A 13,685-nucleotide genomic window follows, 5' to 3' on the forward strand; every position below is an offset into this window, starting at 1 on the left:
AAAGGGTTTAGTCGGACACTAAAGTTCATCTTCAGAATAAACAGTGGACTAACTGACTGAATATATATTTTACTTTAGTGATCTATGCGAGACAAACGATTCTTTGTGATTCGTATGCGAGTTTCGACTCAGTGACTCGTATGTGAGTTTCGACTCAGTGATTCGTATGAAGAATCGTGACTCATGAGTCAGTAAAGTGAATCACGAGTATTGAACGATTCGTTGATGACTCGCACAACACTCGAGTGCAGCTCTCCTACATGTGAGCTCTGAGCAGACGGGAGCCTGACTCCAGCTCCCCCTGGAACTCATAGCCTAATTATTCATTATCCCCAGCAGACAGAGGCTGCAAAACAGAATGAAACCATTGCTCAATGTCACAATCAGTGAGGCAGAAAGAGACACAAATGAGAGCAGACGCCCTTTCTCCCTCCCCATGCACACAAGCACGCTGCAGACTGATGAGGAGGCAGCAGCTCTGGTAGCACAGCATGACCGCCGCGGCACTCCCAGGGTGCAGGAGGAGGCGCAGCAGCACAGGAGTCCGCTCCATGCAGCAAACGGGGCCCGCAAAGACACACTAAAGCACACACACTGAAACACACACACTAAAACACACACTGACACATGTACAGAGGAGTAGTACATTACGGTTGATGTCTTACCAGCGGTAGTCAGTGCCGTCCCAGGGCACCACCCTGAGCGTCCTCCCCAGCCGGATTGTCCACTGAGCATCTTGAGTTTGTCAAACATTCCCTCTGCTCCCATTTGCTGTTTGTCACTGGCCAAGTTCCTCAGGACTCGATTAATCGATGAAACCTGGTGATTGGTGCACATGCAAGACTTGAGTCTACAAAACCTAAGTCATGCAGAGGCCTGCACTAGCCGGGGTCCCATTTCACCCTTAGGTCAAAGTATATGTCAGTGTTCACACCTTTAACGTGAAGATGTCAGCTCGAATAAAGTTAAGTCGCTAACACAAACTATTGTTACACAAATCAACAGAAGGGTCTTACACTGGGGATGTTGTCGTTAGTGCAGAGGCCCTCTGCCAGCAGTCGGTCTCGTATTTCCCAGGCGAAAATGGAAGGACACTCTCTTTTGTACTGGCCAATCTTTCCCACCACTTCTGGAGTAGCCACCCGAGGTTTACTCCCACCGATTGCCCGGGGACGGATCGAACCGGTCTCGTAGTACCTGCCCAAGATCTTGCTCACACAGCCATTAGACACCTGGACACAAAATGGCATGAATCACACTCATCATTTAAGAATGCAGTAAAACTAAAAAATGAAAACATTATGATAATGTGTGTCTGTGTGCCCCCCCCACAACACCACACCTCCTCCATGTTACACGGTGGGAACCATGCTTGTAGAGGCCATCCGTTCACCCTTTCTGTGTCGCACAAATACATGGACTCATCAGACTAAAGCACAGATTTCCACTGGACTGCTGTCCATCCCTTGTGTTTCTTGGTCCAAATAAATATATCTTCTGCTTGTTGCTTTTACTGAGTAATGACTTCTTAGCAGCTGTTTGACCATTAAGGCCCGATTCGCCCAGTCTCCTCTGAGCGCTTGATGTGACTAGTGCGGTTTGGCCTTTATCTGGGCTCTAATCTCTAATGGTTTGTGGTCCATCGGTGCAAGTGCCTTCAAGGTTCGCCCAACTCCCTTACAGCAGTGAACAAACAACAAAGCATGCACATCTTATTGTAGAGTAACCATGAGGGCTGGTCTCTTAGTCGTTTGTCCCATCAACAACTTAATTTGCCTACAAGTAAGCAGATGCAGGTGAGGAGGAGGAGGAAGGCTGCGCCACATTCCTTTGTGTAATAAGTCTCGAGATGCAGCAATCCCTAGTCCGTAGATTGTAATATCACTCACTGTGATCAAAAGCAGACTTAAATGTCAGACTACCCAAAGGAATCTAATGTTCTATGTTCCTCTACACATGAAGGAGGCCCCTTATGCAGCCCAGGGTCCTACAGGGAAGCAGTTCGGAGTCAAGCGGCCGTCTTCTGTTAAATCCTGATACAAAGCTAGACGTGAGTCACTAATCAGTGAAGCTAATTGAGACGAGGCCAAAGATAATCAGTGAATCACTAGTTGGTAGCAGATAGTGTTGCATGTTCTGGTCTACGCCTATGGAGGACACTTGCTGTCTTTGCTGTTGCCTTTTGACCAGGAGGTTATGGGCAGCGCTGCAGTCACATTCTGCTGCCTCAAGATGGCAGTGAGTCACCAAACACTGACCACGCCTCCTTTATGTGTCCCTACACGAGTGGACACGAGTGTACGACTTACACAATGTGGGCGGGAGGGAGTGAAAACTGCAGTATCCAGAATGACCACTTTGTGTAAGAAGTGACAAAATGAAAAGTGTCCCCCAGCATCCAGAGATTTTGTCTTTCCACCCACTCTGAAATCCACAGCACAAGACTCGCTGTCGCCATAACAGCTTCTTCTCTAACAGCCATAGGGACATTTTAGGAGTAAACTAGTCCAGAACTGCAGTCCTGTCCAGGGATTCCGTCTGTCTGTGTGACCTGTGAACCAAATGGAGGCGCGGCGTGCCAGCTGCTAGCTCGATGACTCTACCTGTAGTATTCTGGATATGTCACAGGGTCGCGCTCCACTGTGAGCCAGCTCCACGATCTTCTGCCTGGTAGAATCGGGTAAGGGTCTCCCATTGACAAACACACCTCCCAGCTGGTTTACGCCGCTGTGACCTACACACACATGTTGAAAGCTTTCAGCTAAGCGCTAATGAAAAGAGAAGTCGGATCACAATGAACTAAACAGCCTGATCAGACACAGAACTGCAGCCGAGTCTGACCCGCCTGCATACAGGACTGATCCTCTGGTATTCAGAACAGCAACAAGCATTTGTCTCACACATACAGCAGCAAAATGTTTTGAGGATGACGCCCACAGGATATGTTTTGGATCAGATTGTTGCAGATGTTAAAATTGAGCTTAGTTGAACAGATATTATGATTAAAAATAGTATTAATTCACTTTTGCAGTCTCTTTTAAAGTTGTGGGGAGAGAAAAATCTACAACATCTTTCCAAAAAAAAAAGTCAGGATGGGCTGATCTGCCCAACTTGAAATATTTGCCAGCAACATATTTCAAGTTGGGCAGAGGGTAACGAATGAGTGGGAAAGTTGCAGCATGCTGAAAGAAAACACCTGGTGGAACACCTTAACAAGAAAGAGGTTGCCTGGCAACAGGTTAATGAAAGGATTGGCAGAGATGCGGAGTCTTTCTGAAATAAATGGTGGGATGGGTTCTCCACTCTGAAAGGCCGCACAGGGAGAGAGAACAACGATTTAAGAGAAACAGAAGAAACAACGGGACTCGTTCATGTTTGACTGGAGACGTTTTACCTCTCATCCAAGAGGCTTCTTCAGTTCTGAGATTTAAGAATGCTTCTCAAATCAAAATTGGGAAAGGCATAATTTTCAATGGCGACGACGTCTAGCTTCCTTGTAAGCCGCTTTGTCTCCGGAACTCTCTTGCTCCAGTTCCACCAGTTGCCTTTTGAACTCAAGTGGAGCGATGCCATCGCTCTCAGGTGCGAGACGTAATGCAAACTACCACAGACTTGTGATGAGGACCGTCCATGCCATGTCTCAGCGGGTCGCTATCAATGCAAGTCAACAACAAAGCCTCTGGTCATGCACCTTGATGCGTGGGCAGGCCTGTGGCTCCACCCAGTCCCATTTAAAGGGAATGATTGTTTGTTCATGTTACAGGCCTGCAAATATTACAGACGATCAATTGATTTTTCTTGAGTCGTGTGTTGATCAAGTTGCAGGATGGTCAGATTGTTTGAGGGCAGACTGTCTGTCTGGAGCTTTATTGTGTGGCTGACGATCAACACGTTGCAGCTCTGACATGTTTCAGCCGAGGACAGTCTGTGCAGGTTAAGTAGGGATTTACACTCAATCAATTGTCTATTGTCTGGTAATGGCACAGTGGGGACAGCATATTGTAGCTTTATAAACCTCTCAGCAGGACATTAATAAATCATTCAAGCAGCGCACACACACGTGGCTGCACCAGTTACTCCATTCACACATTTTTATATTCTATTCCCTGTAAAGAATAATTTCTAAATCACAGGTAAAACAAAGAGGGGCTGGTGGGAGGATGCCCCGCCCCCTCCCCCCAACCCAGGGCTTTAGAAAACATCTAATGTAAATATAAAGCCACATTTCTCACATGCATGATCTACATGCATGGTCCAGATTTACTGCTACTGGTTCGAAATGATTGGCTATCTGTCTAGGGGAGGCGGGACCTCAACTTCAGTATATTGAGGACTTTTATGTTATATAATTGTGTTCCCATGCCAACGTGTGACTGGTTGAACTATTCATCTCTATTTGACTTTGCTTTTACCCTTTTCATCTCCGTGAGTCTGCACAGCAGAGCGGACTGATCTGATCAGCTTGAATAAATAGCGTTTGCTGTTTATTAACAATGCATTTTAATGTATTGTTACATTTCTCATCTTGTCATGGCTTCTCTTTTCATCATGAGATGAATTCCTTCCTCAGCAAAACAAACTCATTTTTTGGGTTTGGAATAAACTCATTTGCAGGCCTTTTAAGGCGGAGTCAAGTTGCCTCTGACTCCGCCCCCTCTGTGTTGCAGCAGATGGATGACCTGGATCTGCGACACACCTCACTCTGCTGTATCTTCCAGCTTCTCCTCTGCTTAATTCAATTACAGAAGAGTCACAGTCCGGTACAAGATGCTGCTGACTCTGGATCAGTTCACGCTCGCCCTGCCTCGCATCGTCCTCTCTGTTTCAGGGCGGATTGTGTTAATCACAGGACCAGGTCCCCGGCGTCCCCGGGGGACCCGGCGGAGCGTCCCTCTGCTAACACACAATTAATGGACAGACATATGGAGTCAATTTGGCTGTGGTCCCTCTGTGACACACACGCACGTACACGTACACACAGCACCATTTCCTTTAAATCAGCTCCTTCACTATGAGCCTGACTGAATTGGACAGGCAGAAGAGATCATCTTAAGACCACTTCATCCCATCACCTGACTTTATACACCTCCATATTTTCAAAAACGGTTGTTGACATGAGCATAGAAGTTATTTTAGGATATTCTCAGTTCTAATAATCAATAATAAAGCAATAATCATGAGACCACAGCAGCGTGGACGCCGGTACAAGTAAAGAGCTTCAGATAATCATGTTGCTTAACGCAGTGTCATCTGAGGGGTCAGGGGTCACAGGTATTTATAAGACCTTCAAACTTCCTCTCGACTCATTTAAAAAATCGCTTTGTCAGTTTTCAGTTCAATGAATAAACACAAATCCTTGTAACTGAAAATGAAGACGTGTTTTTCACCCAACATCAGAGTCCTGGGCGAATCACACAAAAATAGATGAATTAATGGAAGGTGTTGAGTTCATGATTACTTTATCTTTATCGTTGTCTCTCTGAATCTAAATCAGTGTGAACAGGTGTGAACATCTCCCGGGTTCACCGCTCCTCTCTGTCCGCTGGGAAAGCAGCTATTTAACTTCAGCGTTTCGTTTGCCTTCGTAAATATATGTAAGTAAAGTCTAACAATAAAGTCACGTGAGTTCTGTCACTGTGAAGGAATATCTCCATCCATCCATCATCCATCCATCATCCATTCATTCATCCATCCATCCATCCATCGAATATAGAAACTCCACACAGAAAGGAATCAAACCCACAACCTTCTTGCTGTGAGGCAACTGTTTAAATCAAAATAAATTGCATTTTGTGTTGAATTATATTTAATACCTGTCACTTTTATGTTTCCTTTTTCCTTATGTGTTCAATGTAAAAGCTGCCGAAGATCTATCTATCTATCTATCTATCTATCTATCTATCTATCTATCTATCTATCTATCTATCTATCTATCTATCTATCTATCTATCTATCTATCTATCTATCAATATGTAATCAGGTGTAAATCAGACTGTTTATTTACAAGGACTCAGCCAATAGCAGACAGCAAACCAACCTGAGAAAAGCAGCCCACCAATCAGAAAGCTCCCTGAGACTCTTGAGCTTGCTTAAATTCTGTATATAACCCGACGACTTACAATTAATGTAGTAGTCATTAAAGCTTTCCAAAATAAAAGTCTTCTTGATATTTCTCACTTCTCTTCGTGACAGTTTTCTTTCACTCCATTATGCGTCATCCTGTTTTACTCAGTTCTCTTCAAATATATATAAGAACTACAACTCCCTGTTACGTACTGTACTTTTAAAGCATTCAAATAGGACATGTATTTTGTGTTTTAAGGTTCACAGAAGTGAATGAATGAATGTTAGGCAAATATCCATGGAAGCTGAAGTCCTGATACAGTATGAATGTTTGTGTGTTCATTAGTATCATTATTATTAATTACTTGCATAACTATTTAAACTTGTTATAATCTACATGTTGTACTTCTGTAATTCCTGATCATGCAATGGCATGCTGACTCACACATATCCACATTTAGAATCACAGCACTCAAAGCTGCTGCCGAACAGCAAAGACAAAGTCCTCCATTAAAGGTGAGACGGTTGCAGGGGGATGAGGACAAAGAAGACACAAAGACACAAAAGAGAAACACACCTTCACTGCAGAGGGCGTGGACCTCTGGACCCGCAGGAAGAAAGCAGAAATCAGATGGAAGTCATTGTCAGTTTGACCCAAAAGCATTCCTGCAGCTGCTGGTGTCGGGCGTAGCTGCAAGGCACGGCACCGAACGCAAACGGACCGCAGTTTGGTTCAATGCCCTGCTGTCACACTTCATTTCTCTTCTTTTTAATAACCAGGTGTGTTTCACCTGCACCAGCGCTATTTAGCCAGCATCATTGGTCTTCACTGAAGAATAATTATGTCTCTCAGTGAGAAGGAGGAGCAGGAGGAGCAGGAGGAGCAGAAGGAGGGCACTCTGAAACCGTGATTCAATCAAACACACCTGTGAAGTTGTATTCTAAGTGAATACATGTAGTGCATATGGAAGGATGATGTTTTTGTTCCTGTGCCTGCACTCTTTTGGACAGTGACCCGTCATGTTGTACCTGGAATATGCTGCAGCCACTCTTCCAGTCTGAGGTCGAGGCCCCTAGTGCTCCAATCCCGACTGGGACAGCTTCACCTTCAGCGCCCGCTGCTTCTTCATGACATCATGAAGTGTGCAGCAGTTGGATGACATTCTCTGTCAGCAGGGGTCCGTGCACGTTGGCCAACTTTGCAAAGGCCTCCCTTTGATTGATTGTCCAAGAATTCAATGCTTATTTATATTAAATTGCTTAAAGAAGGTGAATTTCAGGAGGCTGTGCTTGCTTTGATCAACGGGAGACATATTCCTGTCACCAGCCCTCAATGATATCACAAGGTTGACTTCATAAAAATGGCTGCGGGTCCTTCTGCAGGGCGTTGACCATCAGTTCTGGCGTCTCTGCTCTGGTGATGCTGTTGCTGAGGTTACTCCTCAGTCCTCAGGTGTGTGCTGGTCTTTCGGTATCTTCTCCTCATGGTCAGGTCGTGTACTTGATGGTTCTGACCATGTGGCTAGGCATCAAATAGAGGAACAAGAGGCCTGGAATCCTGTCTTAGATTACTGTTTGTTCCCTAGACTGTTCCTGTGTAAGACTTCCCAAGTCCTGCTGGGAAGTACCGCTGGAAATGGCTGAAAACAACAGAGGCAAGACGCTGTGGGACTGTGGGCTTGAACAGCTGGAGCAGATGCGCCTTAGTGGTCCCGTCCCAGTGGTGATCGGGGGCTGCAACCCCCAAAGCGGATCAGGGGCTCTGTAGTTCACAGGAACAACATCTGAGCAATGCAAGACTTGCCTCATTGATTTGGACAGTCTGGAGGCATGTATGTCCTTCAGCATGTCTCCCTTGTCGCGCTGTTCTTGCATCGTTGTAAGATATTTAGTCGAACGCATTAGATTTAACAAATCATTGATCTCCTGTGATGTTAGAAACATTTTACAGGGAAATTCGAGTTACCGCCGAGACCTGACGATCAGTGATGTCACATTCCAGTTGGGTCTATTGATCATGGTGAGGTCATTCATTTATATAATATGTCCTCCAGACCAGAGTTTCACTCACTATCCTCTGTCCATTAGTCAAACGGTGCTTTGTCATTTATATTTATATAAAACACAAAATACTCACTAAGATTAAAAAAATGATGATCGTGTTTTTGGTTCCAGACAACACAGGAAGTATGTTTTCACGCATATATGTTGATTAATTTCCTCATTGTGCCATGAAACAACCCAACTGGGAATTAGCATTGAGCTTCTCAAAGAAACGCATTTGCTGCTGCAGAATATTTGTGTAAAATAAAATGAAGTGACTCACTGCTTTGCATCATGGAGGCCACACCAGTCTCCCAGCTCGTCTGGCTTCTGAAGTCTGTCAAACAGGCACAATCATGTTTAGTAGAGCGCATGCACACACACACACACACACACACCTTCTTTTCATCAGTTTTCTACAGCAGACAAAAAGAAAGAACCTTTTGGTTAGACAGAAGAATAAAATGGTTCACATGCTAATGCACGCTAACGTCCATAAACTTATGAGCACTGGGCCCAGCTCTGGAGGACAAACAGGGCCGCTTTATGTCCAGCTCAGTGGACACAGATGTTTAACAGAGTGTCATCTATAACAGTGGCCCCCAACCACCGGGCTGCGGCCTGGTACCGGTCCGTGAGGCATTTGTTACTGGGCCGCACAGAAAGAAGAACTCATTTGTACAATTTCCGTTGTATCGATTATTAGCATCTAAAAGGTGTTTTATGGCCGGATTTTCTCCAACGTAACATTCGCCTGTGAATTTTCTTGGTCACGTGATACTTTACTTAAAAAAAACGCCGTAAACTAGCGAAAATTAATAAAAACAAACAAAAAAACATCTTCGCTGAGCTTCTTCACTAATGGGAAGAGTCCAACTGAGGAGGAAGAAGAAAAGAAAACTTTTAACAGACAAAACATGGAGTCAGACTTAAAACACGGGGTTTATCTACAACAGCTGATTAGCTTCATTAACGAGGCAATGAAGGGTTCAAAACTGCTTCGGCACATAGAGACCAAGAACTCTGTATTAGAAGACAAGAATGTGGAATTTATTTAACAAAAAAACGTGAACATGAAGGACAGAAGCGATTATTGAGACCACAACTAATGGTGAGTAGATATTGGTGTAATACTTGTTTAATAGTTATTACAAGTGCATTATATAAAGTTTATTGGTAAGATCATAGTCCTCTTATTTATAGTCCTATTTAATTACCCTGCATGAAACCGGTCTGTGGCAGGAAAAAGGTTGGGGACCACTGATCTATAACATCTGTAACAGGAACAATTAGGAAGGAAATAGTTATCTGTGGTACGTTCATAAAACAAAGAGGAAATAATTATACATGCAACATCTTATTTTGGATCAGATGCAGGTTTTGGAATTGACTTCATGCCCAACATGGCACAACTCAAGCTGGAGGAGACGCAGATTCAACATGAGGTAGTCCAAAGCGATCAAAGGCACCACACCAATAAAGTAATTAGGAAAAACCATGAAGAAGAATACTGCTGCCATGTGTCCTTTCACAATAAGAGCGTGTGCTGCAGGTCAAAGCGGTGTATTTATTCTATCTGTTTAGAATAAAGATTTATGTCTTACTGCGAGACAAAAGTGCATTCAATAAATGTACAACATTCTTCTACTTTTTTATGCAACATTCTTTACATTTTTTCTCCTGTTTTTATTTTTTTTTACAGCTATTTGAAATACTCGTTCCATCTTTTTATAATTTTCTTCTTTCTTTCTCGCTGTGGGCCGAAGGATTTAACAGTTCAGAGATTAAATGTTTTTTACAGCACAAGTTCCGGAGATGGTCCAGCATCTGGAGGCAGAGCGGCTCATCACTGATGAAAAGCTCTCTCGTTTTTAAGTCTGAGATTTAAAATCTTCCATCATTAACTTGTGGAACGTTGACCTGTTGACTGGAGGGAGGACGCTGAATGCCCTGCGGGACAATATGAGATCTATCAGCTCCACAGGCCTTTAAAAGGTTCAATCCAAGATGCTGCAATTTAGGAATAATTATGAAACCACCAAACTGCAGAAATGATTTAGTGCAGTGTTGATATTAATATGAAATTAACAGCAATGGCCATTTAAATTCATCACTATGTGATGTGTTTTGTAAATCATTTATTTAAGGGCCACCATTGCAGGATTCTAACATTCTAACGTATCGCTGAGAATAATTTCCACCAAGAAAAGGAGCGCTGGAGAATCTGGCCAGAGGAAGAAAGCTTGAAGCGTTGCTTGTTATCCTGCAGCCTTTGGCCTCCTCGTCTTCAGCAAATAGAAGGGACTTCACTGACCGCAAGAAATCATTCAAATTCCACCGGCTTGAGCATCCAGAATCTATCAGAAAGTTCAACCTGATTTTATCTGAGCTCTTATACTGATCTGTTTATTGTGTGTGTGTGTGTGTGTGTGTTACTATTTTAATGATCCTTTTGGCATTTTTAAATGTTTCTCTTTGAAACACTATCAATCAGTATTTATTATTAGTAGTATAGTAATATTTGGCTTGAATTGAAGTTAAACACAGTAATAGTAGCTAATATTTCCGATCACCACAGTTGTTATATTCATCCTCTCCTCTTCGTTGGTATTAAAGGGTAAACTATCCGTCCATCCGTCCATCCATCCATCCATCCGTCCATCCATCCATCCGTCCATCCATCCATCCATCCATCCATCCAACCACTATATGTTTTGATGCAGCAAAGCAGTTTAAACAATGTCATTACTTATACCTGATCCTAATATTAAATTCAAGCCCGTTTAGGTTGGCAGAAAGAAATTGGACCAATTAAGGGTTGAAAGCGGGCCGAACCCGGGCAGCGCGTCCGGGTGCAGCTCGGCGCCTTTCTGCCTGTGAAAGGAGACAAAGAGTCGGAGGAGCGGCCCGCGGCTCGGCCCGCATCACCCGCATCACCCGCATCACCCGCAGGCTTTGTGGGTCGACTGCCTGCCTCGTTAGCAGCGGCTCGTTAAAAACATCGCGACACAAAACCGCGGCGGGGAGTCCAGTTTGACATAAAGGACAAGAGACATAAAGGACTCTGTGGAACACACCGACGACAATAGGACACTTTCATTCACTCCTTCGGCGGGCTGAGAAGACGAGCGCTGCAGCCGGACACGGCGGAGGACACGGCGGAGGACACGGCGGAGGACACGGCGGAGGACACGATGGAGGACACGGCGGAGGACACGGCGGAGGACACGATGGAGGACACGGCGGAGGACACGGCGGAGGACACGATGGAGGACACGGCGGAGGACACGATGGAGGACACGATGGAGGACACGGCGGAGGACACGGCGGAGGACACGGCGGAGGACACGGCATCTGATTGAGGTTGTTTACAAAGCATAGCTCTCCTCCTCCGACAACAACAACAACATAATAAGATAACAATAAAATAACAGAGATAATCTTAAAATAATAATAATTATTATTATTATTTTAATAAGTAATATAGAAAATATAATAGTTACTGTTATTTATTAATTAACAAAAAATAAGAATTGACAGTTAATTAAAAGGTTACTATTATAATATTATGTATATTATTTATATTATTATTATTATTATTATTATTATTATTATTATTATTATTATTATTATTACTACTACAATTAATAATACGACTTAAAAAAATAAGGGTGCTTTTCGTAACAAAAATAATTACATTAAACAATAAGCAACCTATATAGTTAATAATAACAACAACAACAATAATAATAACATTAACAGTAATATTAGCTGCTCTAGAAATTGGCCTGAGTTGAGGCTTAATTCATCTAAACGGGAGTCGAACTCGTAACCTCCTGACTTTAGGAGGACGGTGGGAAGCAGTGAATTTATTCTGTGAGCATTATGATTTTGTCTTTGTCCTAAATGATGAGTTTACAGGAAGTGCATTTAAACAGCAGGCAGGACACACACAGAAAAACAAAAAGGTAACTTCAGGAAACACAACCCGCTGGTTCCGACGGCGGTCCAGCACCAACCCTTCAGGTGGATCATCGGGAGACGCGCACGCACGCTCACACACACACATACACACACACACACACACACACTGAAACGGTAAAAAATCGCATGTTGTGCTGAATTTATTGTGAGCTGATTAATCATGCAGTTAATTGGCTTCGACCTAATTAAGATGTTAATTATCATCCGATTTAATGAGCTCATCCATTAAAGCGGGCGTCATCGTCCCGTACACACCGGCCGTGCGTTAAAACAACACACTCTGAGACGCGTCCTCTTTTTGTCACGCAGGTTTGGACGTAAATCCACGGCCTCCACGAGGACGCGCAGAGGCAGACAGAAGGCCTTCCTGAAACGTCTCACTTTAATCAGATCCTAATTTTGCAAATTACCTCACAAACATATTTTAATCTATCACTAATAAAAATAAAAAAGGGACATCCCTAAATGACTAATGAACTAAAGATGATTGAAGTTATTCATTGTTTAGTCCGGGCTGAACTTTAACGTGAAGGACGCGGGACCCGTCTCGGGGCAGATGGGGTAAATAAAAAGGCGCGCAGACTGTTTTCAGTGATGTGTGACGTCACTAACTCCTGGATGAGACACGTGTATTCACTCCGCAGCTCCGCGTCCGTCACGCTGCCCTTCCTTCGGTTTCACGTGGAGACTCGAACCGCCGTTCTCTCCCGGTAACAACGCACGCGTCCGGACACGGAGACGCGTCCACGCAGCAGCCAGCAGGTGCGTGTCCCTCAGTCAACCCTGCCGCTTCAGACACGAACAGCATCTGATTTTACAATCTATCAGGATGATTTTGGAAGCGTTATAAGATATTAATTACTGATCAATAATTACAATAAAGGAGCCGGAAGGCTGACGTCACTTCTCATACAATGGAAATCTATACCTGCTTAAATCCAAAGGAAATCCAAAGTTCCTGTCCTCTTTCTGTTTGAGCAGCAGCTTCATGTCTGAGGAAGGACTGATGTTGTCCCAACTCACTCTCAAGCCTGTCTTCAGTCCTTTCCGCTTGTCCTCCTGTTTGCTATTTTGTTGTTGTGTCCAATCATGTCTTTAGAAACCTTTTCCATCTTTCTAAGCCAGGTTCAGCATCACCCTTTTCATTTAGCCCTTGTCTGCTCTACAAACTATGTTTTAACGTCATACTCAAGCTGATGGAGAGAGAGAGGGAGAGAGAGAGCAAGAGAAAGGGAGAGGGGAGACAAAGACAGGCAGAGAGAAGACGCGGTTACCTTTTTGTGGCATGCTGAAGAGAAAGTTTTGGTTAGTTTAGTTTCCCAACAGCTCCTTTCTTCTATTCTTTCTTCCAATTAGTTTCTCCTTGACTGAGAAGACAAGTGCAGAGAGACGGAGCTGCTCCTCTGAGGAGGAGGGAAAGTGGGAGGTCCGAGAGAGGAGGAGACGATGGGGAGAGTGGGAGCAGAGGAGGGGAAAGGATGGAGGGTTTGAGCTAATGGTGAGAGCTGAGTCTGATTGTGTGCGTGTGTGTGTGCGTGTGTGTCTGTGAGAGAGAGCGAGAGTGAGAGAGACCCTCTCTGTGATCACTCTCCCAC

General features: G+C 44.0%; 1 protein-coding gene across 1 annotated transcript; it reads right to left on the reverse strand.

The window, feature by feature from the left end:
- Window positions 1-256: 256 nt before the first annotated feature.
- Window positions 257-13,377, reverse strand: LOC137893564 (paired box protein Pax-6-like). The gene is made up of 6 exons (XM_068738975.1): window positions 13,365-13,377; window positions 8,390-8,443; window positions 2,604-2,734; window positions 1,017-1,232; window positions 666-819; window positions 257-315 (listed from the first exon to the last, which is right to left on the reverse strand). The coding sequence occupies exons 1-6, from the start codon at window positions 13,375-13,377 to the stop codon at window positions 257-259; spliced, it is 627 nt and encodes a 208-aa protein (XP_068595076.1).
- Window positions 13,378-13,685: the final 308 nt, after the last annotated feature.

Source organism: Brachionichthys hirsutus, chromosome 5 (genome assembly GCF_040956055.1).
Source record: "Brachionichthys hirsutus isolate HB-005 chromosome 5, CSIRO-AGI_Bhir_v1, whole genome shotgun sequence".
NCBI lineage: Eukaryota > Metazoa > Chordata > Actinopteri > Lophiiformes > Brachionichthyidae > Brachionichthys > Brachionichthys hirsutus.

What these genes read in the sequence shown, in the direction of transcription:
- LOC137893564 (XM_068738975.1), bottom strand. An exon ending in ACATATCCAGAATACTACAG is followed by an intron (nt 1,233 to 2,603) that starts GTAGAGTCATCG and finishes TTTTGTGTCCAG; the next exon opens with GTGTCTAATGGCTGTGTGAG. An exon ending in GACGGCACTGACTACCGCTG is followed by an intron (nt 316 to 665) that starts GTAAGACATCAA and finishes ATGAATAATTAG; the next exon opens with GCTATGAGTTCCAGGGGGAG.